Source organism: Daphnia pulicaria, chromosome 8 (assembly GCF_021234035.1).
Source record: "Daphnia pulicaria isolate SC F1-1A chromosome 8, SC_F0-13Bv2, whole genome shotgun sequence".
In the NCBI taxonomy this organism is placed as follows: Eukaryota; Metazoa; Arthropoda; class Branchiopoda; order Diplostraca; family Daphniidae; genus Daphnia; species Daphnia pulicaria.
Window position 1 is genome coordinate 10,243,505 of NC_060920.1, and position 24,667 is coordinate 10,268,171.

The following is a 24,667-nucleotide window of genomic DNA, read 5'->3' on the forward strand; positions in this document are numbered from 1 at the left end:
TGTAAACGAAATAATGATTTTAACCACCTGGCAACAGAACCCAAATCCCGCCAAATTCTCAACTTGAAACCCTCATTTCGTCTGTAGCATGCACAGTTTGCAGTTTTGCACACGTTTGGTGTGTGTTAGTGTTCGCAGATCATTGTAAAGACAATGGAATTTCGTCGAAAGATGGTTATAACTAGACAATTGAACTCTAAATATTGCCGATGGAATCTACAGAACAATTGAGTGTTGATGTGGTTGATTAATCTGAGATGAATCATGAACTAACATGAACTGAGACCAGAAAACGAAGAGGAGAAAGCATACGGCCCATACAAGAGGAACCTTCTTGTGCTGTGAAACCACGCGGTCGTCAAATTCCGGCTGCATCGCTACCAGTGTCCACCAAAACCAGAAACCAGAACTTCTAGTTAATGTAAGTCTTGAAACATCTTTCACCCTTTCAATGTGTAGAAATAGTGCTGGTATTTTTAGTGAAATGAGCACGAACCACCCTTTGCCAAATCCAGATAATATTGATAAGGAGATGACTGTTTTGTTAAGCCGCCAATCATTGTTGGGAATCGATTCATATCGTTTTGCGAATTTTCTGGAATCCAAGCATATTTTTCGTCTTCCTGCAGGGAAACTAAGTTTCGATGAGTGATGGCATTTATGTCAATTATGTGACTTGGTGAAGGGCCCAGCTCACTGCAGATTCAGTGTAGAGCTTGAACCCATTTTTCTCGCCATTCTTTTTTCGATTATGAATGTTTGATTTCCTATTGTTGATGAGGCAGTCAGAGATTTTCTTTTTCTTAAGACGATGATTATTGTGGCGACGTAACTATTGTTACATTGAGCTTGAAGAAATACAAATTGTAATCAGTTGCACAACCATTTGTATCTCAGTAAAAATTGTTGAGCAATTTCGTTGTGAGAATAAAGAAGCCGTTACAAATTTCCCGTTTTCTCAAAGCACGACCGGTGTGAGAAAGTTTGATTCACTTATTGGAACAGGCCACTGACTTCCTATATAACCTGCTAGAGAATTTATGTCAACTAACCAACAGTGAAGACCTGTATTCTTTTTCAATCGTCATCACCAATGTCCTTTTGAAGTTTCACAGTTCAATCACATGCTGTTTAACCCAATCCTCTCCTTCAAAACGGTTCACTTTACAACGACAAGGAATTGTGTTTGACTCTTTCTCAAGCAATCAGGCACAACCGACCGTGGAAAGATTGTTTTAAACTTTGCAAGCTTTGATTTAATTTTGTTTTATGGGGGAGGGAGGGGGTTGAAGCATAGGATAAAATCAAAAACAGTTGATCAGCGGTAACTTCTGGTTAGAAAGCTCTGATTTCTTTTTATGACGTCTGTTTAAACCGTTATTCCCCACCCCCCCAAAACAGGTTTACCCTGTTTACGTCGCTCGTGTTTTCGAATGTATTTTGAAACGGTTCGCTGTGTAAAAATAATTGTTTTTATTACGACAGAAATTCCCTTATCTTATTTATCTTAACGTCCTCAAGGGCTTATCTGATTGTCATATAACTCCTACCGTTTACAAATCATCAGTTTGACTTTAAATGTGATTCAACACATTACCACGATCGTCACCCAGATACTTTAACAAGTCGACACCGCCTCCGTCCTCATGCACAATGTCACCTCGTCGTTGAACTAATGAATTGAATTTGGATTCTAGTGACAGCGTTCGTTTATTGATTTCATTGACAAAGTCAAACTGCGTAGATAAACAGTCAACACGTATTCGAAGAGAGTCACGTCGTGATCCCGATTCATTTATTATTAGGGAGTGTGAATATAAAATGTTATGTGGGGGCCAAAGAGTACATGAACGCCAGCTGGACGAGCATATCCTTTTTTGGGTTGTTAAATAAGGGAATGAAAAAACGTAACGCCGTTGAGTTTAGATACAAATTTCTACAACTGTGTTTTGCCTTTTGCCAATGAAAAGTAATTGAAGAGGTCGAAACGGTCCGTTTGCCGTTAATAACAGATGCCCCACTTAGTTTTGCATCCCAGAGAAACGTTACAATGGGCGATCGAGGATCCGCAGTCGTTGTTCAAGCCGCAACACAAGCCTCTTGCACACCGTCCGAATCTTGGGCCACATCGTATAGAGTCGACCAACACGGAATTCGATTCGACATCAAACTGGGGCTCTGAAATCACGTTTTGCGTTGTAAAAAATTAATAAAGGTGACAACGAAAGTCGAAATTGTACGGACTCTTTTTAAAAAACTAAAATTTGCGTCACTAAATGTTATGCAGTCTTGTTGAGTTTTTTTTTTTTTTTGCTTTACCTGTCGAAATGATAGCCGAAACGGTTAAAATCAAGAGAATTGTTGCCTTCATTTTGTGCGTAATAGTCCCAAAGCTAAAATTGCGTGTGTGTACAGGTGTAGGTGTTTCAATAAGAACTGGATCAATACCAAGGTGACCACAAGGTTTTATGTACAGGCCTATTTAGACTTTCTCTCAAGTCTCTAGGTTAAACGGAAATGGGCCAATGATGCAAATTCTCCATATTTTTCCTTTTTCTTGCAACTTGGTTTTACCCTTTGAATTTTTCATATAATTGACCTATACCCTCGGGCAATCAAAAGAGAGGGTAGGGAAAACGCCAACCAATCATCGAGGAACTTTTCTACTCGTGACTTTGTACGCATCTGCGTGTGTGAAACCGGTTAGTTGTGTTTTGTTTTTGTTTTGTCGATCGTCGGAATTTTGTTAACGAGTTTGAACCAACAAGTTACAGAGTCTACGTGACGAGTAAACTTTAAAAACGAATCTCTCTTCCACAAATAATAAAGATTTATTATAAAGTCTGAGCACATGTATAATACAATACCGGCTTGACACACATGCTCCTCTGTTGGCAATTAAAGTATTTAAATCGTACCGTCGTAAAAATCAGGTACAATGTTCTGCTGCTACAGGTATTTCAGCTTGACATTAGGACAATTTTAGGGCTCAAACGAGCGTGGCAGAAGCAGAAGCAGGGTGTACACATTGCGAAATGAATCAACTCAATTCTCCCCCGATTTTGAAAATTGGGGCCGCCTTTTAGTGACATTCGCCCCACTTATTTTTACAGCCGAGGGAGACGTTGCAATGGGCGACCGAAGTTCCGCATTCGTTGTAAAGGGAACAGCACAAGCCCGACGCACACGATTGCCCACTTGCCGGTCCGCATTCGTCGTCCCGTGCTTGACGCAAAACAGCATTCCAAACGCCTTTCCCATTAGGTCGAGCCTCTGCAATTAAAAAAACGAAACAATACTTTTTTTAAAATTTATTCTATCAACGTTAGAAGGCGGATGAAAACATGTGCGCGTCGTCATACATTTTGAACGATTAACTTGATGTAAAGAAACAGTCTGATTGTGAGTGTAAAAAATAATATAAAAAGAAGACGCAATTTTGGTTTTACCTGTGGAGATGATGGCAGAGAACGTCAACAGCAAAAGAACTGCAGTAACAGCTGGCTTCATTGTGAGTGGGTTTGGGAGCTGTTGAACTTTCAGTGTGCGTAGAAATAGGACTGAACTGATTCCCTAGCTGATCAGAAGGTTTTATACACAAGGCCACTTTTGTACCATCCCATGGTTTCTGGGCAAATTGAAAAGCAGCCAATCAGGTGGCACCTGCTTTTAAGAACCGGTTGTTGTCGATCTATCGAGTTTCTGATCAAAATATGTTAAAAGTGCATGAACTAACGGAGACGAAAACAAGTATTGCTAAGTTTGTTGCTAACATCCCCTCTGGCATTTTGTGTTATTCTGTCACGCCGATTATTCAAACAGATGACTACATTTTGCACCTGGTGGTGTTGCCATCCGCTAATTTTCGTCTCTAACGAACTCTAGCGTATTTGAGCACATGTTTATTAGTCATAAAATGATCAATAAATTAGCTCAAATCCCTTAGTAACAAATTCCGAATCACAACACTATTAAAATTTTTTGTTTTCGTGAAATAGCAACGTTGCTCAATTTATGAATAAACTACATATCATTACTGACGAACTTGTTTTCGTCAAGTCCGGTGCACGTTCAAAGAAACTAATAATGACGAACCGGATTTTGTCCCGGCACGCACGTGTTGGTTGAGAAATCACTGATTCACTATCAAGTATCAAGTCTGTCAGAAGTCCAACTGCAAATCAGGTTCTTGGAACTCGATAGTTGAACTTGCAAAAAAATACTAATGCTCAAAATACCAATTGAGACGTCTGGAAATTACCGTCTGCGTCAATCAATTTTTTATTGTCGAAAAAGGGGGAGTCCCTTTTTTTTAAAAAGGATATGAATGTGATCCGCTCAAGTCTCACTTGTCCTCGGCGAATACTTTTTAAATGGCAATATCCTCTTGGGATTCAATTAAAAAAACTCACTGTGGGAATTGTAAAAAAAGGAAAGGAAAGATGCTATTTTTTACGTGTGCAGCTGCAATGCTAAATCACCTACTGTCATGTGCTAGGGTGTAGAGAGGGGACTTCAGTTCCTGGAACTTGTACGCTTTTAGTAATTCCATGTAGTGTTGTTTCTTTCCATCTGGCGGAACTGTGGTTAGTCATTCTATACTACCTGAAGCTTGGTTGATTTTATTACACTACTCCTTTTTTTCAAGTTGAGTTTTAGATTGAAATGCGCTCGTATTTTTCTAATTATCGTCCTTGACATCTGCGATTGCTCAGATTAAGATGCTGCAAAAAGAATAAAAAGGTTTTCATTCGTGTCACGTACGCCGCGAATTCCTGCGTGAGGCTAGCATTGAGTGTGACGACTAACGTAAATGCGTGTAAATTTTACGATTCCAGATGCGGTTCTTTTGATTAATATTCATCGTATCATTTAAATGTGCAAAGTGCCGTTGTAATGTTTAATATTTAGATTAATACGATAACATCTCGGTTGTCGCGCGCGCTTGAATTCGATCCCCGAATAATACAGAGAACAAACCGTGTCGTTAACCCCCCCCCCCAAAAAAAAAAAAATAAAATAAAATAAAAATAAAATAAAATAAAATAAATTTTATTGCAAAAGTATAAATTCATTTTGATGTAAAACTGTAAAACTTCGAACGCGGTTAAATTGCTTCGGGTAATTGCACTTTCCAGTGTTACGTTTCAGCCTTCGTTTCTCAGAATATGCGGTCTCACAATAACTGGGTTTACAAGATGATTATTCAAAGTATAGTTGGTCTACTACTATGTCTAATTGCAAATTCCGAGAAAAAAGAATCAAAATCCTTTCCATAGAAAACAAAGTTTGACTGGAATCCAAGACGAGTAATGGGCGTGGTTAAATTGAGCTTCCAAAACCTTTTCTTAATCAAAATCCAACCATGTACAGAAATAGACCTTCTGGTGCAAAATTTATTCACTGTTTAACGGCTGAAGCGATACGAGTCATGCTATTAGTATTTTCCTGCATGCACATGTGGTTGGAATTTAGGGAAATTGAGCATACTTTTTTAGTTGCTAGGCGAAAGGCTGTGGTAGCAATCCTTAAACTTGTCCAAGTTGTTTGTTGGATACGCGACGGTATCGATTGAAACCCAATACTTTGTACTGAATGTCGGAGCCTGATTGAATTTCAGACCGGATCAGATAGCTTCTACATTCCCATCCTTCTAGTCGCCATTTGATTAAAAATATGCTGTTTACAGCACCCTTGCAGTTTCGCTGGCGATTGCTAAATTTTATTTTTTACAGTTTCCTTTTTATTGAACATCCTTTGTTGAGTTTTTTCAATGTTTCATACTGAAAATGACGAACTTCGTTTAATTATATTGTGTGAGGTTTTTAAATTTTTCTTTTACTCGGACAATTTTGCAGACACGACATTAAAAGTGTCGTGTAACAGTATTACCTGGTATTACTACAGCGCTTATTAATCAGTTTAGTAATACATTTTTGTTGGCTATTATTTTAGAAGTTTTAAAAAGAGCGCCACAAACGAGTTGCCTAATTTCCGATTATAAATGTTTTGAAAAATAAACTTTGATTATTGATTTTGGCAATGCTGTTTAATCGAATGATGAAGATGTCAAATGAAACAAAACATTCAGGTTCATGTTTTTCTTTCCCAACCAAGGATATGATGTCTGAAGTGACGTAGACTCGAGCTTACATTGCAGCCTGTGTCGGGGTTTTCTTTGTTTCACCAGTGCCAAGATTTTTTTTACTTCCTGCGATGACGCGCCATACTGGAGCGAACTGGTTTTCCGGTGGTTTTCTTTCGTGTCCTTCATCGACCGTCTTGACTTATAAAGAGCTGGGTAGAGGCTTGTTAGGTATCAGTCGAACGTCGAACAGGCTCACAAGTCACAACACGCATCAACATGAAGCACTACCAATTGTTTTCACTCCTTGTGGTTTTTGTTGTTGTTTTCTCCACAGGTAAACTTTGTAATGAGTTATTGTAACCAGCAAGTGATTTCATTTGGGATTTTTCTTTTAGCTCTTAGCTGCAATTCCGGTGCTAGGAATGATGAAGCTGGCAAAAGACCGGCCATTACTACTGCTTCTCTTCCTAGTGATTGGGACGAGGATTTGAACTCAGGCGAATTTAGTGGACATGAGTGTGGTCCAGTGCATGGCAAATGCCCTTACGATCAATGCTGTTCTCTTCGTAATGAGTGTGGCAATTCAACTTCACACTGCAATTTGTCCCTAGGATGCAAAAAGAAGTGGGGCATTTGCCATTAAGCTGTTTGCCCTCCACTTAGTCTATGGAAGACATTCAAATTTGTATTCATTGTAAATGAATGCTTCCGTTTCTCCTACCTTCACATGTATGGTTATTGATTTTCCTACAGCACTTTCAATCAACTAGTGAAAAGGATTTGTTACTTTTCAAACACATGGATATTTTTATCCTTTATGTGTGCTGTTATGACAGTTTCTGTGTTATGGTTTGCAAAAATAAACTTATTCCTTATTTGTAAGAGGAATTGGTTATTGTCTGTTCAAAGCAAGGTTATAACGAAAGGCGGAACTTGAAAGTCGTGTGTGCTCAAACGAAACCGATTTTTATTGTCGTGCATTCTTGTTGAGTGCTGATTCACGGCCAGCGAATTTTACCAGTCAAGCCTGTTGTGGTTTGGAATTACCCAAGAGGTGATTCCCCTTTTCGGAGACATTCCACGGAAAATTTTAAAAGTTGACAATCGTTTTTTTATTTATTTATTTATTTATTCTATGTCTCAGTCGTTCTAATTTCAAAAATAATTAGTTGGTCTATTATTAACAATTCACCCGAGGGTTAACAATATTGCTTTTCGAAATTCTTTGGTGCGAGTATCAGTTTGGCGGAGCGTGAACAACAACGTCCTCTTTGGGCAGTTCAATATTTCTTGAATGTTGGTCATCATCGACGTCTGAACTTACAGGCTCGTCCACTGCTTCCCTATGGAACCACTTAGTTGAAGCCACTTTGTTTTCGTTGACTTCGCTATCGCGGCGATTATCGACTTCTATGTCGAAATCGCCAGCGGATGCGAGTGTCGTGCTGGAATTCGATTTCTTCTTCATCGGAATGGCGTAGATAGGTTCCATAATCTGAGCTATGATCGTAGACGAGTCTAAAGTGGCACTTTCAGCCACACTGTCCTGTTGGGATTTTAACGACTCATAGATACCGTCCGAGCCAGTTGAACCATTGGATTCAGCAGCTGCTGGAGGAGATATAGTTGCCTCCACTTCGGATGGAGCGATAGACTCTTGATGCAAACTAATAGTATCTATCGAATCCTGCTTGAAATCCTCTTTGAAATCCTGCTTGACTACTTCCATTTCGGTGGAAGCGCTCTGGGACTGTAAAAATTGTCGTTTTTTTTCTTCTTTTATCTATTTGATAACATTTTGAATTGATTAGAACACTTGTACCCGTTTACTAGATGACGAAGTGATGGCAGCAATTGTCAATAGGACGATTGAGATGAAAAATCCAATGAATCCCACCACAGTTAGAATAATATTTGATGCAGTGCATAACGAAGGAAATGCTCCTGGAAGTTAAAACAAAAAATCGTTTAATTACCAATCAAGAAATTCATTTTGGCGAATATCTCGAATGGTCATCATACCTTGATATGTACTAGTGAGAGAAAGTAATGCTAACAGTATGAGAGCGATGGAAGTGAAAACGGACCCTACAGCCATGCATAACAATGCAATTGTCCTGCCACCGGAATTTTGATAATATGACACTATAACAAACTCTATTCAGTCAGCTGAGAAATATCCGGTTACCTTACATGGGCTTATCCTCTCTACGGACGGCTAGCAGACCCATGACGCCTGTAGCGACGTAAAGGATACCGCACCATATCCCGGCTCCGGTTTGGCTGTAGTTCGCATTCACTAAAATTGCGCAGACCTGTTTTGTGTGTGGTGTGGAAACTTATGCAATCAGATGACGGGACGATAAAATCACCGTGAAATTATTTTACCTGAAATCCGACGCCTAGGATGAACAGGAAGATGAGTGAATAGGAAAAGACACTGACCATAACTTTGTGTCGCGGTCGAAAGACAACCGAACGAGCTGAATCTCTGCTTTGCTGAATAGTGGATTGATGGAGATTGGCAGTCATTTCTCTGATGACAACCTGCTCCTGAATCGGGCAGGTTACAATCACGACGCACTGCTAACTCATCCCGGAGCGAGTTTGACAGTGTTCCAACTCCTATCCGGTTGACTTTAGTCCGTGACTTTTTGTCGCTTTTCCTTTGGTTGCTGGTTCTAAGGGTTTTTCGCTTTAGATTTTTCAATCAAGATAATGCAGGTGACATGATGAGCTCACTGATAAGACGATAAGCGGATTGAAGAAAAAAAAAAGTTTTTGTATTGGGCAATAGTTTCAAACAAACACGGGCGGATAATAAGACAAGCGGTCGCTGCCTGAATCGCTTGCCTCTTCAACTTCGTTTCTCTTTCGCTCCATCTCCTCGCTCTCGAATGTCTCCATCACCTGTTCCACCTGATATTCGTTAGGTGGCGCCTGCTGGACGGAATTCGTCAAAACGGCCAAGTGATGTTGTTGTTGTTCTCGCACTCGTTGTTGGATCCGATCCGTTCGCTCTTCTTCCATCTTTTTGAAATCAAAGCATTTGAAAAATTGATTATTTTTCAAAGGCGGCATTTTTGAATAGACTTACTTCTTTTTTGAAAGCTCTCCACTGACTAGAGAAATACCAAACAATAATGTAACTCTCGCCGAAAACGTAGAGGCCGGTGAAAATTGAGAAACCGCCCGGTGTTAACCAGGATTCGGTTGCTAATCATTGAAACAGTAATAATAAATACAGTCTTTTAAGGAGACAAATTCAATGTTTACAAATCTTTTGTTACAAATTATGTACACTTAATGTTTACCTGTATCGAGACATAGCGTGATTAAGAATGAAAGGAAGATAAAGAGCGAGAAAACCGCCGTGCTAGTCGTCAATGTCAGGTAGGATTTCACGCTAAAAAAAATGTACAGAAATTGAACTATAGGTTCAATTTCTCATTAAAAATGTACAGAAATTGAACTATAGGTTCAATTTCTCATTTTTAAATCGGATTTCTCTTACTCATTTTCTGTATTGCGTATTAAACCGTACAACGAGCCAGCCGTAATAAACAAAATTGTGGCGGACCAGCCCAGGCAGATACCGACGAGTATGTAGGACGACGGCGCAATGTAGTAATCGATATTATTAAGCAGGAAGGCCTACTGGGAAAGTGTTGCAAGGCGGGAATAAATAACCATGTGACGCTGTGATTAAAAATGGTAATTGGATTGGATTGAAAGTGACAAGCGGTCATACCTGTAAAATCATGGCGACCAGCCAAAGAACGGCGTTCAAAGCGGTTAGGCCCAATCCAAGTTTTACCGAGGTGCCCGGTAAAACTCGACGTCGGGACTGAATTAGCATCCAGTCGGAACTCTCCCACATTTTGGCTTGGACGGTGACGATGACATGAGTCAACTCACCTGGCCAGTCATGAATAACTCGGTACCTGTAATGAATTTAGTCCATAACCCCGCACATCGGTTTTGACTGTGTGATAAGATCTCCCACGTTCGATAACATGCCACATACATAGGCGTCAGAGCTCGTATCTGAATAGAGTGGAACTTTTACAACATGCAGGCCTATACAGGATAGAGCTAGATCAGTGTGGGACTGTTTTCGGATTTGGGCTTGAGATAGGTAACATTTGACATTCCACAGGTATATTCTCGGTGTATTATTTACAATTATATGTTTGACTTGTTAACAATTTCTCTGCGATGCAATCAATTGATTAAATTACAAAAAATGGGGAGGAATTTTGAGGATCAAGCCGCTTCTGCTGAAAAGATGAGTTCCTCTGCGTCGTAGGCTGCTTGCAAATGTTCTTTTAATGAAATGTCTCCGCCTTCCTCTAACAGCAACTGCTGTCGCTATATTAATGCAGTTGTTGTAAAGACAAAATTTCAAGTTACTTAGATTTTTTAAAGACAAATGTTCGCTAGTGCTGTTTCACCTGGATGTGTTGCTGAATGGCTAACCAAAGCCAAGATCCTATGACCTGTATGCAAGATGTCTTTTTAGTTACAAATCAATTGAAGTAAATTATTTGATAGTCTACCTGATGGACATTTTTTTGGCCTCGTACGATGAACACAAAAATGAGGCAGAGTGTAAGGATATTTAAACAGTTGGTACCGACTATTACGCCAACAAGTATTTTGATATTATCCTCTGTTTTTCAACAATCCAAGTATTAATCACCTTGAATTCAAGTAAAAGATACAGTAATTAGCGGCTAGTCAGACCTTTCCATTTGTTCACTTCGTATTGGACGGAGAGAAGGGCGATCGAAGCTAATAAGCTGAGGACAGCAAGTCCTTGACATCCGCAAATCAGCATTTTCCCTCTTTTTACTCTGCGTCAATTGATTGAAAACAAATTTGTAATTGGTTGACATTGAATCGAAATTTGGGTTGCAAAATTATTGATAGGATATGTAGTATACATTGCCACTCGGTTACTGCTCAACAAGATGACCCATTGGGCAGTCAGGGTTAAAGCAAGCAAAGTCCAAATGACGAGAACAGCGCTGATGGCTGAAACTGACAGCCGTCTCGATTGCATGATTAGACAAACTTGGCAAATGAACTGGATAATTTCACTCAATACGACTGAAACCGAAATGAGTAGAAGACGTCGCAGTGTCTGAACGGGGAAGACAGTGATGTGCGATGAACTGCTAGCCGTGCCATCCAACCTGTTTGAATCAAAGGGCAGAAGATTTGAATTTCCCGCGGCAGCGGCTCCATTTTCGACCGTCAGTGGCGTTTCCATTCGCCAGTCCACGCAGACCTTGAGAATTCACGTTTGACGTCGGGGAAAGAAAATGGATGTTTTTCACTTGGCACTTGATTTCTGCTGGTCACGCTCGCGACAATCGTTCATTCACTGCTCATAACGAACGAAAAACTGTTTGAGAATATCCTGTGGTGTTGATACACAAAACCAGACTAAAGGCATCCAACGGCTCTGATCTTAAGTTTCAGTCTATATCACTTGCCCTGCACTGTTTGGTGTGTATACTGACCGGTGACGCGGCGATAGGAGAAGAAGATTACGCTCGGACTGTGACTTTCCCCCCTTTTCCCTCATCAGTGCTCCCATGACTTGCGACATCATGTGTGTTTGTTTCTTTTTCCACCCTGCCTGGTGGTGGCGTCGTCAGGACAAGAAGCCGTACAATTGTGACTTGACTTGACCAGCCTGGCCATTCGGCTCGTATCGATCGAGCAGCGTATAGAAATGTGAACTATGACGACATTTACATTAAGATAGCTATTGATTTCGTTTTGAAAAATGTATGAAATGATAGACATTTTGCTGTATATTGATTCGATACATTGTAGGAACAAAAAAGAAATGGTGTCATTTATTTGAACAAAAAAAGAAATTGAAACTTTCTGTTGTTTCTTAAGGTTGGCGTAAGAAAAGTAAGACATTTTCGGAAATTTTACATAACGATGAATTTTAATGCGTCGCGGTTTGTTGTGTGTACTGGATCGAGGCAGATACGGCAAGTCGTTTGACCCGTAATGATAGGAATGAAGCTATTTTAACCACGATTGCGATAAGACCGCAGCCCAGCAATATAACCTCCAACGTCTTCCGTTGGGAACCTTTAGACGTTATCAAATTGATTATTCTGTACGTTTCACATGTCTTTTTGTGAATTTTCTTACCGTAATAGTCGTCGATTGAGAAGAGGCCGTAGCATGCTCGTACTGTACCATACCTGGCTGTATTTGAAACCAAGTTCCCGCCAACCTGGTTGACAAATCCGAGAAATGAGTCGGGGAAATCGGACGTTAACACCTGTTTCTGATCGGGTATGTTGTCGGGTTTGAATTTGTCCAGAATGCCATTCAACGGCTTGGTAAATGGCCCGTGTTCAAAATACTGCAAGCCGTATAATTGGTAAATAACTCCAGAAGCGACTCCGACCTGCACCAGTGAGGCCATCAGAGTCATAGCGCAAACAACAAGCGTCCAGTCTCCGCTGCGAAATAAATATTGTTTTTAAAAAAACCTTTACTTTCGGTCTAAATGAGTTTGAAAATGTTTTACGTTTTCCCCTTTGGACGAGTAGCGGTCACCAGAAGTGATATGCCGGTCATTATGAGTAATAGTCCATTCCAGATGCCGACTCCCATCTTCGAGTAAGCACAGTCATCGTGATTGGCTATGATTACCGACTAGTAATTTAAGAATGGTTTCGAAAATTTATTTCCTCGCAACCATGCATAATTTGACATCAACGCTACTATTGTTTTAGTCCTACCTGAACAATGATGCTAATTACTCCCGTAACGAAGTCCAAACAGGAGAAAGCAGATAGCAAAAACTTCGACATCTTCTTGCTAGACAGTCGCGGAATGCAGTGTTCGTTGAATTGTAAAGACACCGAGATCCAATGGTTAATATCGTTCTCGTTTCAATCCACTCCCTACCTTATATACGGTATTGGCTCCAACGAACAGAGAAATGATTACAATCAACCGCAACGCGCACACAACTCCTCCTAGAAAAAGGGATGTGGTCGCCGAAACAGTCACGCTTCCGTTTCGTAGAGCCTATATTTCGCAACCTGATTGTGTTAGGTATTATTATGTTCTTTAACCCGCTCCATGTATGTGCATAGAATAATATTCATTAATAGAGATTAGATTGTTTTTGTCGATGGTTTTTATAATGAGAAATGTTTCTTTTAAAATATTCGATGGTACTAAATTATTTTGTTTTGAATTTGGCGCTTATAGGATGTGGTGGGCTGGTGGCCCTCTTGGATTGGTGAGCGTCTTGCTGTCTGCTAGTCCCGGAACAACATGTCAACATTGTTATTCCCCCAGTTGTATCGTGTGTGGCAAGGAATACGCCATTTCCTTCCATGTTAAGGTAATTTGTAATTTTATATTTCTCTTAAACTGTTTAAGGATCTTAATAAGGAGTCATAGTATCAGTCGTGCGAATAAGTATGTATTGTCAATTTTACATGAGCAGCTTTGCTGCAAGCGCTGTAAGCGTACGTTTCTCTAGAAGTAACAACAAATCAAGATTGCCAATCTTGTAAAACCATCAATTTTTAGTGGGGTCGACAGTTTGATTTTTGTTCTCAGCTTGTAGCGCGTTAATATCTGTTAGCATTGGAAGTCGAAAGTGAGCTGGACGATATCACTGCTTCATGGGAAATGATTTTGCTGTTCAGACGTAGGAATAATATGGAAAGGGCGTTCACGAATATCGACGCCAGACCACAACCGAACAGTGTGCCCTCCAAAACTTTCAGAGAAGTAAACTCATCATCTGTTATTTTGGAAGAAATTGCAAAAAATTATCGCCTGAAGAAATTTTGCCATCCTTCGGTTATCGTTGACCGATAAAAAGAATGCGGTTTACCTAGTTGTGCCAATACGAAGGCCGTCTGAGGTAGCGGAGATTCCGTGGTAGACTTTAATAAAAGGCCGTAGAAAGCCGCTGACGCCAGCCCAGCCATTACGATTCCAGCTAATAGAGCTGCGACACATAAAACTACACTAGCCATGTACCTGTTCTTATTCGAAAAAAAAAAAAATGAGAAAGAGAATGAGTTGTTTTTTCTTCGCGAAAGTGGGAAAGTTTGAGCGAAACCCCCTTAACATTTTTGAAGGTTCGCATAAAAATTTGCGTTTCAAGTAGAGCAACATGCTGATTCCGTTGCATGCCAAAAGCAAAGCTGTCCAGATTCCAACTCCGGTGTATTGAGAGTATGTTGTAACATTTAAATGGTTATAGCTTTTAAGTATCATTGACTGTTGAAAAGGCAAAAGAATAATTACTGTGCGATGATAATTCATATTCAATTCTAGGCAAAATCTACAGCTAGCCAAACCTGGACGAGTAGAACAATAAGCGCCAGAATAAGGTTAGAAGCAGAACTGATTCGCAGAGGAACCGTCATTTTTTTTCCTCTGTCGACTGACACAATAACTGCACTGCGCATTCTAAAAGTCTCGGCATGACGGAAACAGAATTTGAACATTGATTTATTTGACGAATAAAAAATAGGATGCGGTGACTGACGTGGCTTTGTATTGCTTGTCAGATCCTTGCTTGATTTTACGTCGCATTCCAAACGCTAACATCCGTTGGATAACGGTCCGACGACGCATACTTTTGCGCATCAGAAATTTCCATCGTTAATTCAAGAATTTTCTGAAAAATTGCTCACCTTGGTATTTTTAAAAATATCGAATGCAGTTTATTTGAATAACCATAATCTAAAATATGGTTAGCAGTAAACAAGATTGGGCAACGTGATGCAATTCACGTCCCACACACTGACGAACAGAGGGGCGAGTTTTTCTGCGATGACGTCATTATTTCAACGCCTTGGTAATTATTGAAGTATTTTTAATTGCGATCAGATATTTGCCTATTTTTGTTGTAATTAGATATTTGCCAATAGCTTTGAAACTTTTACAAGGAAAGAGCTCAATTATTTACGCTGACAAAGACCTATTTTCGTCCGTTTCCGTCGAAAACATTGTGCTGTGCCAGTTGCGCTTTTGTTCGCCCTTCTTCTCCGCAAATAACGCTGAATTTCCTTTCGCTCTCTCTCAACTCGTTATCCTTGGCCCCGTTTCCCATCGGCACATGTCGGCGGTGGTATACGTGTGCTCGTTGATGACACAAGCTCGCGGCCGCCTTTTCGCATCTTGATTGAAAATTTCCGCCCATCACTCTCTGAAATAGGATGCTATATGATGTAACCAACTCATCTTTGATTCCAATTCGGTAGGGGGGGGGGGGGAGGTGATGAGACGAATTTCATGTTCATAGGTTATACTGTCCAGAGGAAATCGTTATTTAGAATTATGAGCACGATGTATTCAGAGGTATGATTTTCTTTTTTTCACTTTTAGAAACACATACAAATAATAATTTTGTGGGAGTGGTTTAACATCACTGAAAATATGGTTAGAAAATTAGGCTTTTGTGTTTAATGCAATTTATCTTCTAATGTTGTATGAATGGGTGTGAAATGCGTTGCTCTAAGTAAACTGGTCTCAATTGTAACAGTAGCATGAAATGAAGCTCAAGCCTCCGTTGATAACGCATGCAAAGCAACCGCCAAAGAGCATGACGCCATCGAGAGCCTTTTGAACTGTGCCTGTATAGCCCAACGATAGAAATCGGTTAGATGGGTTTGACTTTGATTGCATTGGATGTACTTACAGTGCTCTTTGCGGACAAACTGATAGACGCAGTACCAATCGTTGACGATATTTTGAATGTTGGCGGCCATAACACCGATCAAAGCGATAGAACAGAAGAAAGATACCAAAGCCGTAGTTACCTCCCAATGGTTACTGTAAATAAAGGTGTGGTGAATTCAGTCTTACGTCATTTTGGGTCAAAGGATAAACATCTTGGTCGATTTTCAAAGTAAAGAATTCTATACGTACTAAACGCGGGCGTGTTTGTCTTTGTTAGCAGATCGCCAGAAAACAATGCCAGTGATCATAAAGCTCAATCCAGCCCAAATTCCAACTGCCACCTTTTCTAGCGGGCCTGTATTTCCATTGGAGCTGTAACGGGCCAGGGTACTTATCTGTTGAAACGCACAAGTTAAGGAATTTTTTTTTTAAAGGATCTCCAACGAAGAATGCCTCTTTGACTTAACGTACTTGAAAGATGATAACCACGACGGCTGTGCAAATGTCCAAGAAAGCTAAACTTTTAATTAAGAAATTTGCCATTTTGATTGTTGGATTTCTTTTGAATACTCCCGTGTGTCCGAGGAAATGACGAATGTAAAAACTCTCCGACGACAGACTGGCAATTTCAAACGAACGACTGGCACATTATCTTTTCAACGGTTGGTCCATCGACGGACTTTTATCACCCCTCAAAAAACAAAATGTTTCGGGTCAGATTGGAACAGATAAGCTCGCGTCGTGTAGATGGTAGTAGATAACATGACCGGTAGTATTGCGTGTAACTAGGTGATAGCTGCGTCCTGTGTGGGATAGGAACGTAGTATACTCTATCGTTAAAGAATAAAACCTGTAAGGTTATTCGTCATAAAGGCACAACTGCTATATTATGTTTCGATTAATTAAATGATTCACCAGTTGCATGACGAAACTTTTTGGCAATAGGGACAGAATGGATAATAATAGAATTTTACCGCGATGTTACCATACAAAATTACTGCCCATCTTGTGTCCGCTCATACATCAAGTCTAACGTATATTATAACGGAACTGTCATCCGTATTCGGTTATCAGTTATAACGTTTGCGAAATGTTTTTCTTTGTTATTTTTTTACGGATGCAAAATATTTCTTCTCTTCTCAAAGTTGTGTGTAATTTCCGTGACAGACAGCTTAGTCTTGCCAAATAATTTGAGTGTGCGCCATTGTTTGAATGGTTACGCAACACAATCTACAACACGGCCTGATAACGGCCTCTGCGGTGAAAAAGCGTTGAGCCTTACCGGTAGAAGGCGTCATCTGTTCACCGACTTTTGGTCGACACCTTGAACTAGAAATAAATAAATAATAATAATTTTTTTTTAAATCATGCAACTGTTGCAGCGTGGGTAACTTCTTCTAGCCTACACGTTTGAACGAGTTCGTCAAATGTTTGTCTACTCATTGGCTGCTATTTTTTTAAATTTTACTAGCCATCCTGTGGGTGTGTGAGTGCCAGTCTGTACCATTGCGTACCAGTTCGTCCATACTTCTTCAGTTTTTACCCTTAATTTACATAACCATAATCGCCTTATGGCGGTGGTTGAAGAATTCGGTATCTTTAAAAAAACAAAAAAAAACGGTAAAACAGAACTTCTGACTGTAGGATGGCCTAGACAATGAAACCAGTTTTATGATTTTTCAAATTAACTACTTTCGGTCATCACCGGCTATGCAAGCGAGCACGTCTTTTTTTTGCTTCCTTGTTTTTTATTCAATTCAAACATTTTTCTATTCTCCATATAATTATCCCTTTTTTTCATGATATAAAAAATGAAATTAGTTGAAAAGGAAACGGAGAAAGATGAAAGTATAACTCTCCAGCAGTCGGCTCCATTCCGTTTTCCGCATCACCTGCTTTGCCCTGTCATTCTGATTCGACACAGGTTTAAATAATTTTACTGGAATATTCTTCCGGGTTGCATAGTCTTCAATAGTTTTATTTCATTCTTATTCTTGAATTCATTTCTTTCGTTGCACAGAAGCGCTACTGTAAATATTGTACCCTCACAAACAAGCCCGCTTGTAACAATATGTAATAATGTGCAATCGTTCGTTTCATTCACAGAAAAACCGGAAAAAGCAAGATCTGACATAGGAGGTATCTTTTTACATTCATCAACTGTCCGGTTGGCTGTCGTTTTGCCCAGTTAAGATGCGAAGATGGACGCTCGGAGGATGTCACGTTTTTCTGCGGTTTTATTGAATCAGCGAATCAAGTAACCTCAATGATTTTCTTTTTTGTTCCTAGTGTACTAAGGTTAATGGCTGCAATTTTTGGGAATTTCGGTGAAGTGCAAGACTGTTTCCTTCCTGCTTGGAAATAGGTCCATGTCAGTTTCAGAAGGTTCGACCAATGCTCGAGGGTGTATTGGTTTATTTTATGGGACTATAACGACCACGGACAACTCCGTTATTTATACCGATGTGGTTGCTTGCTCACGATTAACGCTTACTTCAGTTTAACATATTAAACGCTGTTTTTGGCTGTTTTTGTTTTTTACTACAGGATAAGATTTCAAGGGAAAAAAATGAAGTGTTCCTTGACTTGTATTTACCTTTTTGGGGGAATAATTGCAGAAACTGGCAACGTAAAGTTTTACCATTTTGGGGCATTTTTGTTTAGTCATAAATTTTTTTTATTGAACTGCGGTTGTAAGACGACTGAGTTACCAGTGTTTTTAATTCTTAGTTGGAAAACAAAACGGAATGCTTGTTACGTTTGAAAATCCAGAAAAATCTCGTTCGATTTTGAAACTATTCTTCTCAGTTTGCAGGCTCCGGGAGTTAGCTATTTAACCTGTTTGTTTTTTTTCACGACTGTTGAAATAGCATGTGTAACAAAGGTCAATACGTGGAATTTATCTAATTACAGATGCATTACTTTTTTAAATACAAACCGTCTGTCCCTTAAGGGTTACAAAGTATTCGTATTAGGGAAAAGAATTCCGGTTTTCTCCAGAATGCAGCCCGAATCTGTCTATAACTTAGGTGGGAGTGGTTTATATATATCCACGGCGTTGTGAGACCTGCTGTATATACAGAACCAACCTCAGTGTTTTCGTGGGTTGTTGGGTGCATCAGCAGCCACAACTAACGGTCCGACGCCATCCTCACACGCCTGAAACTTTTGCCTATGTGGCATCAACTCGTGTAGTTTGTTTTCTTGGACTTGCCTGATAAAATAGGATACAACTTGAATAGTTTAATTCAAAGTGAACGATCAAGGACTTCCAATTCAACAGTAAGTCATTCAAGGAATCTCTTTTGTCTTTTCTGCCAATCTTTTTCTAACTTCAAATGGCGTTTTCAGAATTGGATTTCATTGAGAATGTACTAGATCATCATTGTGGTCGCTTTAGTAAACACACATTTACAATTTTTAATATCAACAGAAATGCATAGGCAGAACGAGGACTGATTATATGTATTTGGTTCAACACTAGTTTTTCCGGGTTCAATGTCCTCCGCCTAGACAGTTAATCCATTTCACACAAAACACTAGGCGTTTGGGGTTTCCATTCTTTTCGGATATGGTCTGGCTGGGGCTACGATCCGATAGGATATCTTTCCATCTTAACCTCACGTTGCCTTTTATTCGAGACATTGACTTAGACTCCTCTTGCCCAAGTCAAGCTTGATAGGAATTTTTAATCAGACAGTTCACAGATAAAGTCTCTCATGATTCTCGTTGTGTTGCGTGTCTGTTTTTTTAGGGTCAAAACCATGACCATCTAAGGGTTAACGGTAAAGAATTCGATAAATACAGTTATTTTTGAATTTTCCGTCTGTGAATATCGTACCATACACTACAAGAAATTGGGAAACACAAAGACTTTTTGGGCATATAGCTAAACCAGTTTCGTTGATTGAATTGATTTCATTCAACAATGAGTCAGCTAGAAATCAGTGCCGTAGTTGCGCAATGATCGGGGGTGCGCAACATGTTTTCCTTCACATCTGGAAAAGAAGGAAAAAACTGTTAAGTCATCGAATTTAATTGTTTTTCTATACAACAAATTTTCGAGCACTGTTCGAAATTAGGTTCTTATGAAAATCAAGATTATTTCTTAGGCTTTTGAGAGTAGAATACTGGAATGAATCAACTTTTGATATTAATTATTTTGATGCTTGGTGTTTACTTTATATAACAGTCGTAACAGTATAAATCTGTAGACTAATTGTATGATATAATGAGAAATTGAAAACTGTTCAGATTAAGCACAATTTGAAATCGTGACCAGAAGATGAAACTGTTATCTTATGGAAAATTGCTGCATCTCGTGAGCAGAGCGTGTTTTGACTTTTGTTTAAATAAAGAAAAAATAAAATACATTTACCGTTACATAGCTTTTTCTGGACGAGAGCTATATAAAGACCGTGGAACATTATGCTCAATTTATCACACAGGCCATTCGACAGGAGGCCATGTAAAAAGACATGCAGCCTTTTCTGTTTCTGCTAGTCGCCCTCTGGTGGATTCGCTCAACCATTTGTGCAACTTCGGCACCCACTTCATTTTCGTTATTTCAATCCTACATCCGCGGGCATTTGGACGGACGATTGAAAGATGCCACTGTAATACAGACAAGCGCTATCAATCTTTTTACATTTTACTTTATACCCAGCCATGTTGACAGGATCTTTTGCCGGAATACGATTTCATCATTGTTGGGGGAGGCTCGGCTGGAGCTGTACTTGCATCCCGACTCTCTGAAATTGGTAATTAACATGAATTGGACACTTATCATTTATTAATTTTTTTCCGGGCTGTTCCATCACCGTAACATTTGTTTGCATTTTATGTTAATTTCAAAGCTGGATGGACGGTCCTCTTGATAGAAGCTGGCGGCTTAGAGACCATCGTGTCAGACATTCCCGGCTTGGCCAAATTTCTCCAGTTAACTGATATCGATTGGCAATACCAGACAGAGCCGCAGCCTGGTCAGTGTTTGGCATTGAAGGATGAACGGTACGTAATTGTTGACTAATCTTAGTGTTCCGTTATAAATATTGTAATCGACTACCAGTTATTTAACACAATACCATTCAAACAGGTGCAATTGGCCGCGAGGAAAAGTGATTGGTGGTTCCTCTGTATTGAATTACATGTTGTACGTTCGTGGAAATAAGCGCGACTACGACGGTTGGGAAAAGGCCGGCAATTACGGCTGGTCCTACAAGGATGTTCTACCCTATTTCATCAAATCGGAGGATAATCGAAATCCGTATTTGGCAAAGAACAAAGACTATCATGGAACGGGTGGGTTACTTACCGTTCAGGAGGCCCCCTACAGCACGCCCTTGTCAACAGCTTTCATCCAGGCCGGAGTTGAACTTGGTAATTCTTTTTTTTTCTCTCTTCATCCCTTCATTTCTTTTTCTCTACACATTTGAACAACTGGAAATGAAATGTGTGAGAGAGGGAAGTAATCACAACCGGTTTCTTACCGGCAACGGGAATAACCCATGCGTTCCATCTGTTTGTCTGTTTCTCCCCAAGTTCGATTAAACTGGTTGTATTCCCCATGGCTAAGAATGGCGACATAACAACACAAAATCAGACAAATATTCCAAGTGCTAAACTGCATATTTTTTTTCAATTCTCGTCCCTCAAACAGGATATCAAAACCGAGACTGTAATGCAGAAATCCAAACGGGTTTCATGGTAAGAATTCTTTCCGTCATTTCCAAGGTTTTGATGAGAGAATGAATTGGCAAATTCGTGAAATAGATTCCTCAGGGGACAGTGCGGGACGGAAGTCGATGTTCAACGGCCAAAGCTTTCTTGCGCCCTGCCCGCAAACGGAAAAATCTCCACGTCGCTCTGCGCTCTCACGCTCATCGTGTGTTGATCGACGATCAGAAACAAGCCTACGGCGTGGTTTTCGAGCGGGGCAAGAAAATCCTGCGGATTCGCGCCAAGAAAGAAGTGATCCTGTCAGCAGGAGCCATCGGCAGTCCTCAGCTGTTGATGTTGAGCGGAGTTGGCGATCCAGACCACCTCAACTCGGTGGGTGTTACAGTGAAACATAGCCTTAAGGGCGTTGGTCAGAACCTGCAAGACCACATTTCTGGCCGAGGGATGGTGTACCTGATCAACGAAACAGTTTCCTACGTCGAAACTCGTTTTCTAAATATTCCATCGGTGCTTAATTACGTCAGAAATCGAGGACCTCTGACCGCCTTATCAGGCACAGAAGGTCTTGCCTGGGTGAATACGAAATACGCTGACCCCAAGTAAGCTGACAATCTCATAATATCTTGAATTTTATTCAAACAAGAACTTCTCTTTGTAGCGACGATTTTCCCGACATGCAACTTCAGTTTATTGCCGGTTCAGGCGTTTCCGACGGAGGCCTGTCGCTCAAAGCCAACGACAACGTCAAGGATTCAGTGTAAGTCGTAACATTACTTCTGGTACCTCTTCCAGTAGTTCACATGTATACTTTCTGTTTCGTTTCACAGCTGGAAAGAGTACTACGAGCCTATAGCCTATCGAGACAGTTGGCAGCCCATTCCCATAGTTTTGCGACCCAAATCCAAGGGTTACATACTTCTTCGCTCTAGCGACCCATACGATAAGCCGCTCATTTACGCTAACTACTTTACACACCCGGACGATATTAAAGTGATGATTGAAGGGATGAAGATCGGACTGGCGTTGAGCAAAACGGAAGCCTTCCAGCGTTTCGGATCGCGTTTATACGACAAACCTTTCCCCGGATGCGAGACTTTGCCTCTGTGGACGGACAAATACTGGGAGTGCTTCCTACGTCACTATTCCACCACACTTTATCACCAATCCTCCACCTGTAAAATGGGTGTTCTTGACAAAGAACCACTGGCTGTGGTTGATCCTGAACTTCGCGTTTACGGGATTAAAGGATTACGAGTTGTGGACGCTTCCATCATGCCAGATGTCGTCTCTGGAAATACCAATGCGCCCACGGTATTTAAAATTGACAAAATCGTTAAACTTTTCCAATGATAAAACAAAGAATGTTTTCTTCCTTTCTTAGATCATGATTGCCGAGAAAGCTGGTGATCTCATCAAAGAAACTTGGATAGCAAAAGAAGCTTCATTGAATAATATTTGATGTGATTCTTTGTTCTCCTTTTTGTGTCAACCGCTGCGTTATGTTCCAGTTATTTATTGAAAATAGTATTGCTCACACGACGATTTTTGAAAAAAAAAAAACCTTTACATTTTTTCTGAGTTTGTTATAGTCTGGGTTGAGTAGTCAATCGTAACAGCTCCTTGCATCGTTTAAATTCTGAATATTTTTGCATACCAACTTCCAGGGATCGCATTTTTTTCTAAAACTTCAGTCACAATATGTGTTATTAACTTCTTGCCTTTAAAAACCAAAATCAAAGTCCATTACTAACCTCGTTTTCTTAATAGGCTGTTGGGGCTGTCATGTGATAGCTGTATAATGTCTGAAGAGAAAAGTAAAGAGCCTGAAAAAAGATTGATGCCAGGCAAATATCGGCAGACTTTCTTTTTGTTTCCAGTAATGAAATTGGTCCCCGTCGTACGAAAATTGCTTCCGTCGTCCCGAAAAAAGGTTACCAACCCAATAAAGCTTAAAACGTTGTGTGTCTGTCTCAAAAGAGCCGCTTAAAATTCGCAAGACAAGCTACTTTCGACGAACAAAGAAGAAACGCGATGGCGATTGCGGATTTTCTGAGCATAAACGACGCGAAACTTGCGAAATAACCATTGAAGAGAGGCAGGTATACTTTCATTTCAACTCCTTTTCAACTTCGTTTTCCGTCCTGGTGTTCACTTTTCCACGTCAAAGATTTCGACTGAGTCATGGGAGAACTTGTGTTTTTAAAAGAATTGTGGGCTTGCGTCCTACTTGAAAATCAAAGTCATTTTGACTCAACATCACGCTAAGAAACGATCATGGGGAGTTCCCCTCCATAAGCTTGAAAAAATTCGCATCAAAATTTTAAAATGACGATAGACACAACCCAGAGTAATTGAATTTCTAAATGTTCCATCAAGCAGTATTATTCATCATCCTCTCTGCATTTGCCATTTATCTTCCAGCTAGACGTCGTGTTTTATGGGAGGGCTCCCAATAAAATAGCACTTACCTGTCTTTTGGCGGGATGCCATCAGTGACCACGGGTTCATCTAGGCTTTTCGATACCTTTGTTTTCTTGCCTTTTGGTTGAATGCAAATGCTGTTGCAACACTAAACTTTCTCTCTCTCTCTCTCTCTCTCTCTCTCTCTCTCTCTCTCTCTCTCTCTCTCTCTCTCTCTCTCTCTCTCGATTTAGGTAGTAGTGGCGCCCAAATTTCCTTTTCAAAATTTATGTTCCCGCCTTTTGAGTCATTCTCGTAGAAAATGCTTGCTTGTGTGTGTTCCTGCAACGGCAATAAACGGCTGCAATTCGCGATAGCGCTCAAATCTATACATAGGCAGACAAATGCGCAAAAAAAAAAAAAAAAACGAATATGTATAAGCTCGCGATGACGAAAAAGAAATTAACAATTTTGCAATGAATCAATAGTACGTGCGCCGGACATCACCTCAGCCTTATTTGCCAACCTCTGAAAAGCTTGCTGAAAAATTGACATGATTGACTTTCAGAATCGAATTGTGAATATTTGCCTACTCTCTCGGTTAGAAATCACGCCAGGCCTTTGCATCAGACTTATTGCGAAAAAATAAGGTTCTAGGCGTCTAGCTCACTTTCTCCAAATAGAGCCTTTTATCTCCTGGATAGGTGTCCTGACCTCTTTCAGCTTGAGTAACGGCATCCCGCAGAGGGAAAAGAGGAGCGTTGGGAAATTTCGACGTCTGTTACATAATCCCTATATTTTTCGCCC

The 24,667-nt window shown here is 40.2% G+C and overlaps 6 protein-coding genes and 1 long non-coding RNA gene across 11 annotated transcripts; 1 reads left to right on the forward strand and 6 right to left on the reverse strand.

The window, feature by feature from the left end:
- Positions 1 to 94: 94 nt before the first annotated feature.
- On the forward strand, positions 95 to 23,319 carry LOC124311048 (glucose dehydrogenase [FAD, quinone]-like). Of its 3 annotated transcripts, none has more exons than XM_046775317.1 (12): positions 95 to 421; positions 13,346 to 13,481; positions 17,888 to 18,038; positions 20,230 to 20,397; positions 20,460 to 20,541; positions 20,638 to 20,791; positions 20,877 to 21,160; positions 21,441 to 21,487; positions 21,554 to 22,059; positions 22,119 to 22,217; positions 22,288 to 22,771; positions 22,842 to 23,319. In XM_046775317.1, the coding sequence occupies exons 4-12, from the start codon at positions 20,260 to 20,262 to the stop codon at positions 22,917 to 22,919; spliced, it is 1,872 nt and encodes a 623-aa protein (XP_046631273.1). In that variant the 5' UTR covers positions 95 to 421; positions 13,346 to 13,481; positions 17,888 to 18,038; positions 20,230 to 20,259; the 3' UTR covers positions 22,920 to 23,319. The 3 variants fall into 3 exon arrangements, with proteins under 3 accessions (XP_046631273.1, XP_046631274.1, XP_046631272.1); XM_046775318.1 differs by lacking the exon at positions 95 to 421 and adding an exon at positions 13,078 to 13,186; XM_046775316.1 differs by lacking the exons at positions 95 to 421; positions 13,346 to 13,481; positions 17,888 to 18,038 and adding an exon at positions 18,318 to 19,063.
- Positions 1,692 to 3,599, reverse strand: LOC124311559. The gene is made up of 3 exons (XR_006909854.1): positions 3,450 to 3,599; positions 2,320 to 3,273; positions 1,692 to 2,178 (listed from the first exon to the last, which is right to left on the reverse strand). It is a non-coding gene; the product is annotated as an uncharacterized LOC124311559 (long non-coding RNA).
- Positions 7,198 to 10,027, reverse strand: LOC124311282. Of its 3 annotated transcripts, none has more exons than XM_046775713.1 (9): positions 9,840 to 10,027; positions 9,603 to 9,742; positions 9,403 to 9,494; positions 9,186 to 9,304; positions 8,477 to 9,118; positions 8,282 to 8,403; positions 8,111 to 8,205; positions 7,911 to 8,032; positions 7,198 to 7,838 (listed from the first exon to the last, which is right to left on the reverse strand). In XM_046775713.1, exons 5-9 carry the CDS (start codon positions 8,618 to 8,620, stop codon positions 7,326 to 7,328), a joined length of 996 nt encoding a protein of 331 aa, XP_046631669.1. In that variant the 5' UTR covers positions 8,621 to 9,118; positions 9,186 to 9,304; positions 9,403 to 9,494; positions 9,603 to 9,742; positions 9,840 to 10,027; the 3' UTR covers positions 7,198 to 7,325. The 3 variants fall into 3 exon arrangements, with proteins under 3 accessions (XP_046631669.1, XP_046631670.1, XP_046631671.1); XM_046775714.1 differs by having other exon boundaries at positions 9,603 to 9,745; XM_046775715.1 differs by lacking the exons at positions 7,198 to 7,838; positions 7,911 to 8,032; positions 8,111 to 8,205; positions 8,282 to 8,403 and having other exon boundaries at positions 8,850 to 9,118.
- LOC124311386 lies at positions 10,233 to 11,590 on the reverse strand. The gene is made up of 5 exons (XM_046775858.1): positions 11,035 to 11,590; positions 10,835 to 10,944; positions 10,648 to 10,760; positions 10,543 to 10,587; positions 10,233 to 10,459 (listed from the first exon to the last, which is right to left on the reverse strand). Exons 1-5 carry the CDS (start codon positions 11,361 to 11,363, stop codon positions 10,355 to 10,357), a joined length of 702 nt encoding a protein of 233 aa, XP_046631814.1. The 5' UTR covers positions 11,364 to 11,590; the 3' UTR covers positions 10,233 to 10,354.
- On the reverse strand, positions 11,896 to 13,043 carry LOC124311402. Its single transcript, XM_046775877.1, has 4 exons — positions 12,868 to 13,043; positions 12,654 to 12,781; positions 12,269 to 12,585; positions 11,896 to 12,205 (listed from the first exon to the last, which is right to left on the reverse strand). The coding sequence occupies exons 1-4, from the start codon at positions 12,937 to 12,939 to the stop codon at positions 12,057 to 12,059; spliced, it is 666 nt and encodes a 221-aa protein (XP_046631833.1). The 5' UTR covers positions 12,940 to 13,043; the 3' UTR covers positions 11,896 to 12,056.
- Positions 13,547 to 14,614, reverse strand: LOC124311414. The gene is made up of 4 exons (XM_046775898.1): positions 14,455 to 14,614; positions 14,223 to 14,374; positions 13,983 to 14,131; positions 13,547 to 13,889 (listed from the first exon to the last, which is right to left on the reverse strand). The coding sequence occupies exons 1-4, from the start codon at positions 14,602 to 14,604 to the stop codon at positions 13,714 to 13,716; spliced, it is 627 nt and encodes a 208-aa protein (XP_046631854.1). The 5' UTR covers positions 14,605 to 14,614; the 3' UTR covers positions 13,547 to 13,713.
- Positions 15,431 to 16,438, reverse strand: LOC124311482. Its single transcript, XM_046776002.1, has 4 exons — positions 16,253 to 16,438; positions 16,031 to 16,176; positions 15,801 to 15,934; positions 15,431 to 15,735 (listed from the first exon to the last, which is right to left on the reverse strand). Exons 1-4 carry the CDS (start codon positions 16,322 to 16,324, stop codon positions 15,632 to 15,634), a joined length of 456 nt encoding a protein of 151 aa, XP_046631958.1. The 5' UTR covers positions 16,325 to 16,438; the 3' UTR covers positions 15,431 to 15,631.
- Positions 23,320 to 24,667: the final 1,348 nt, after the last annotated feature.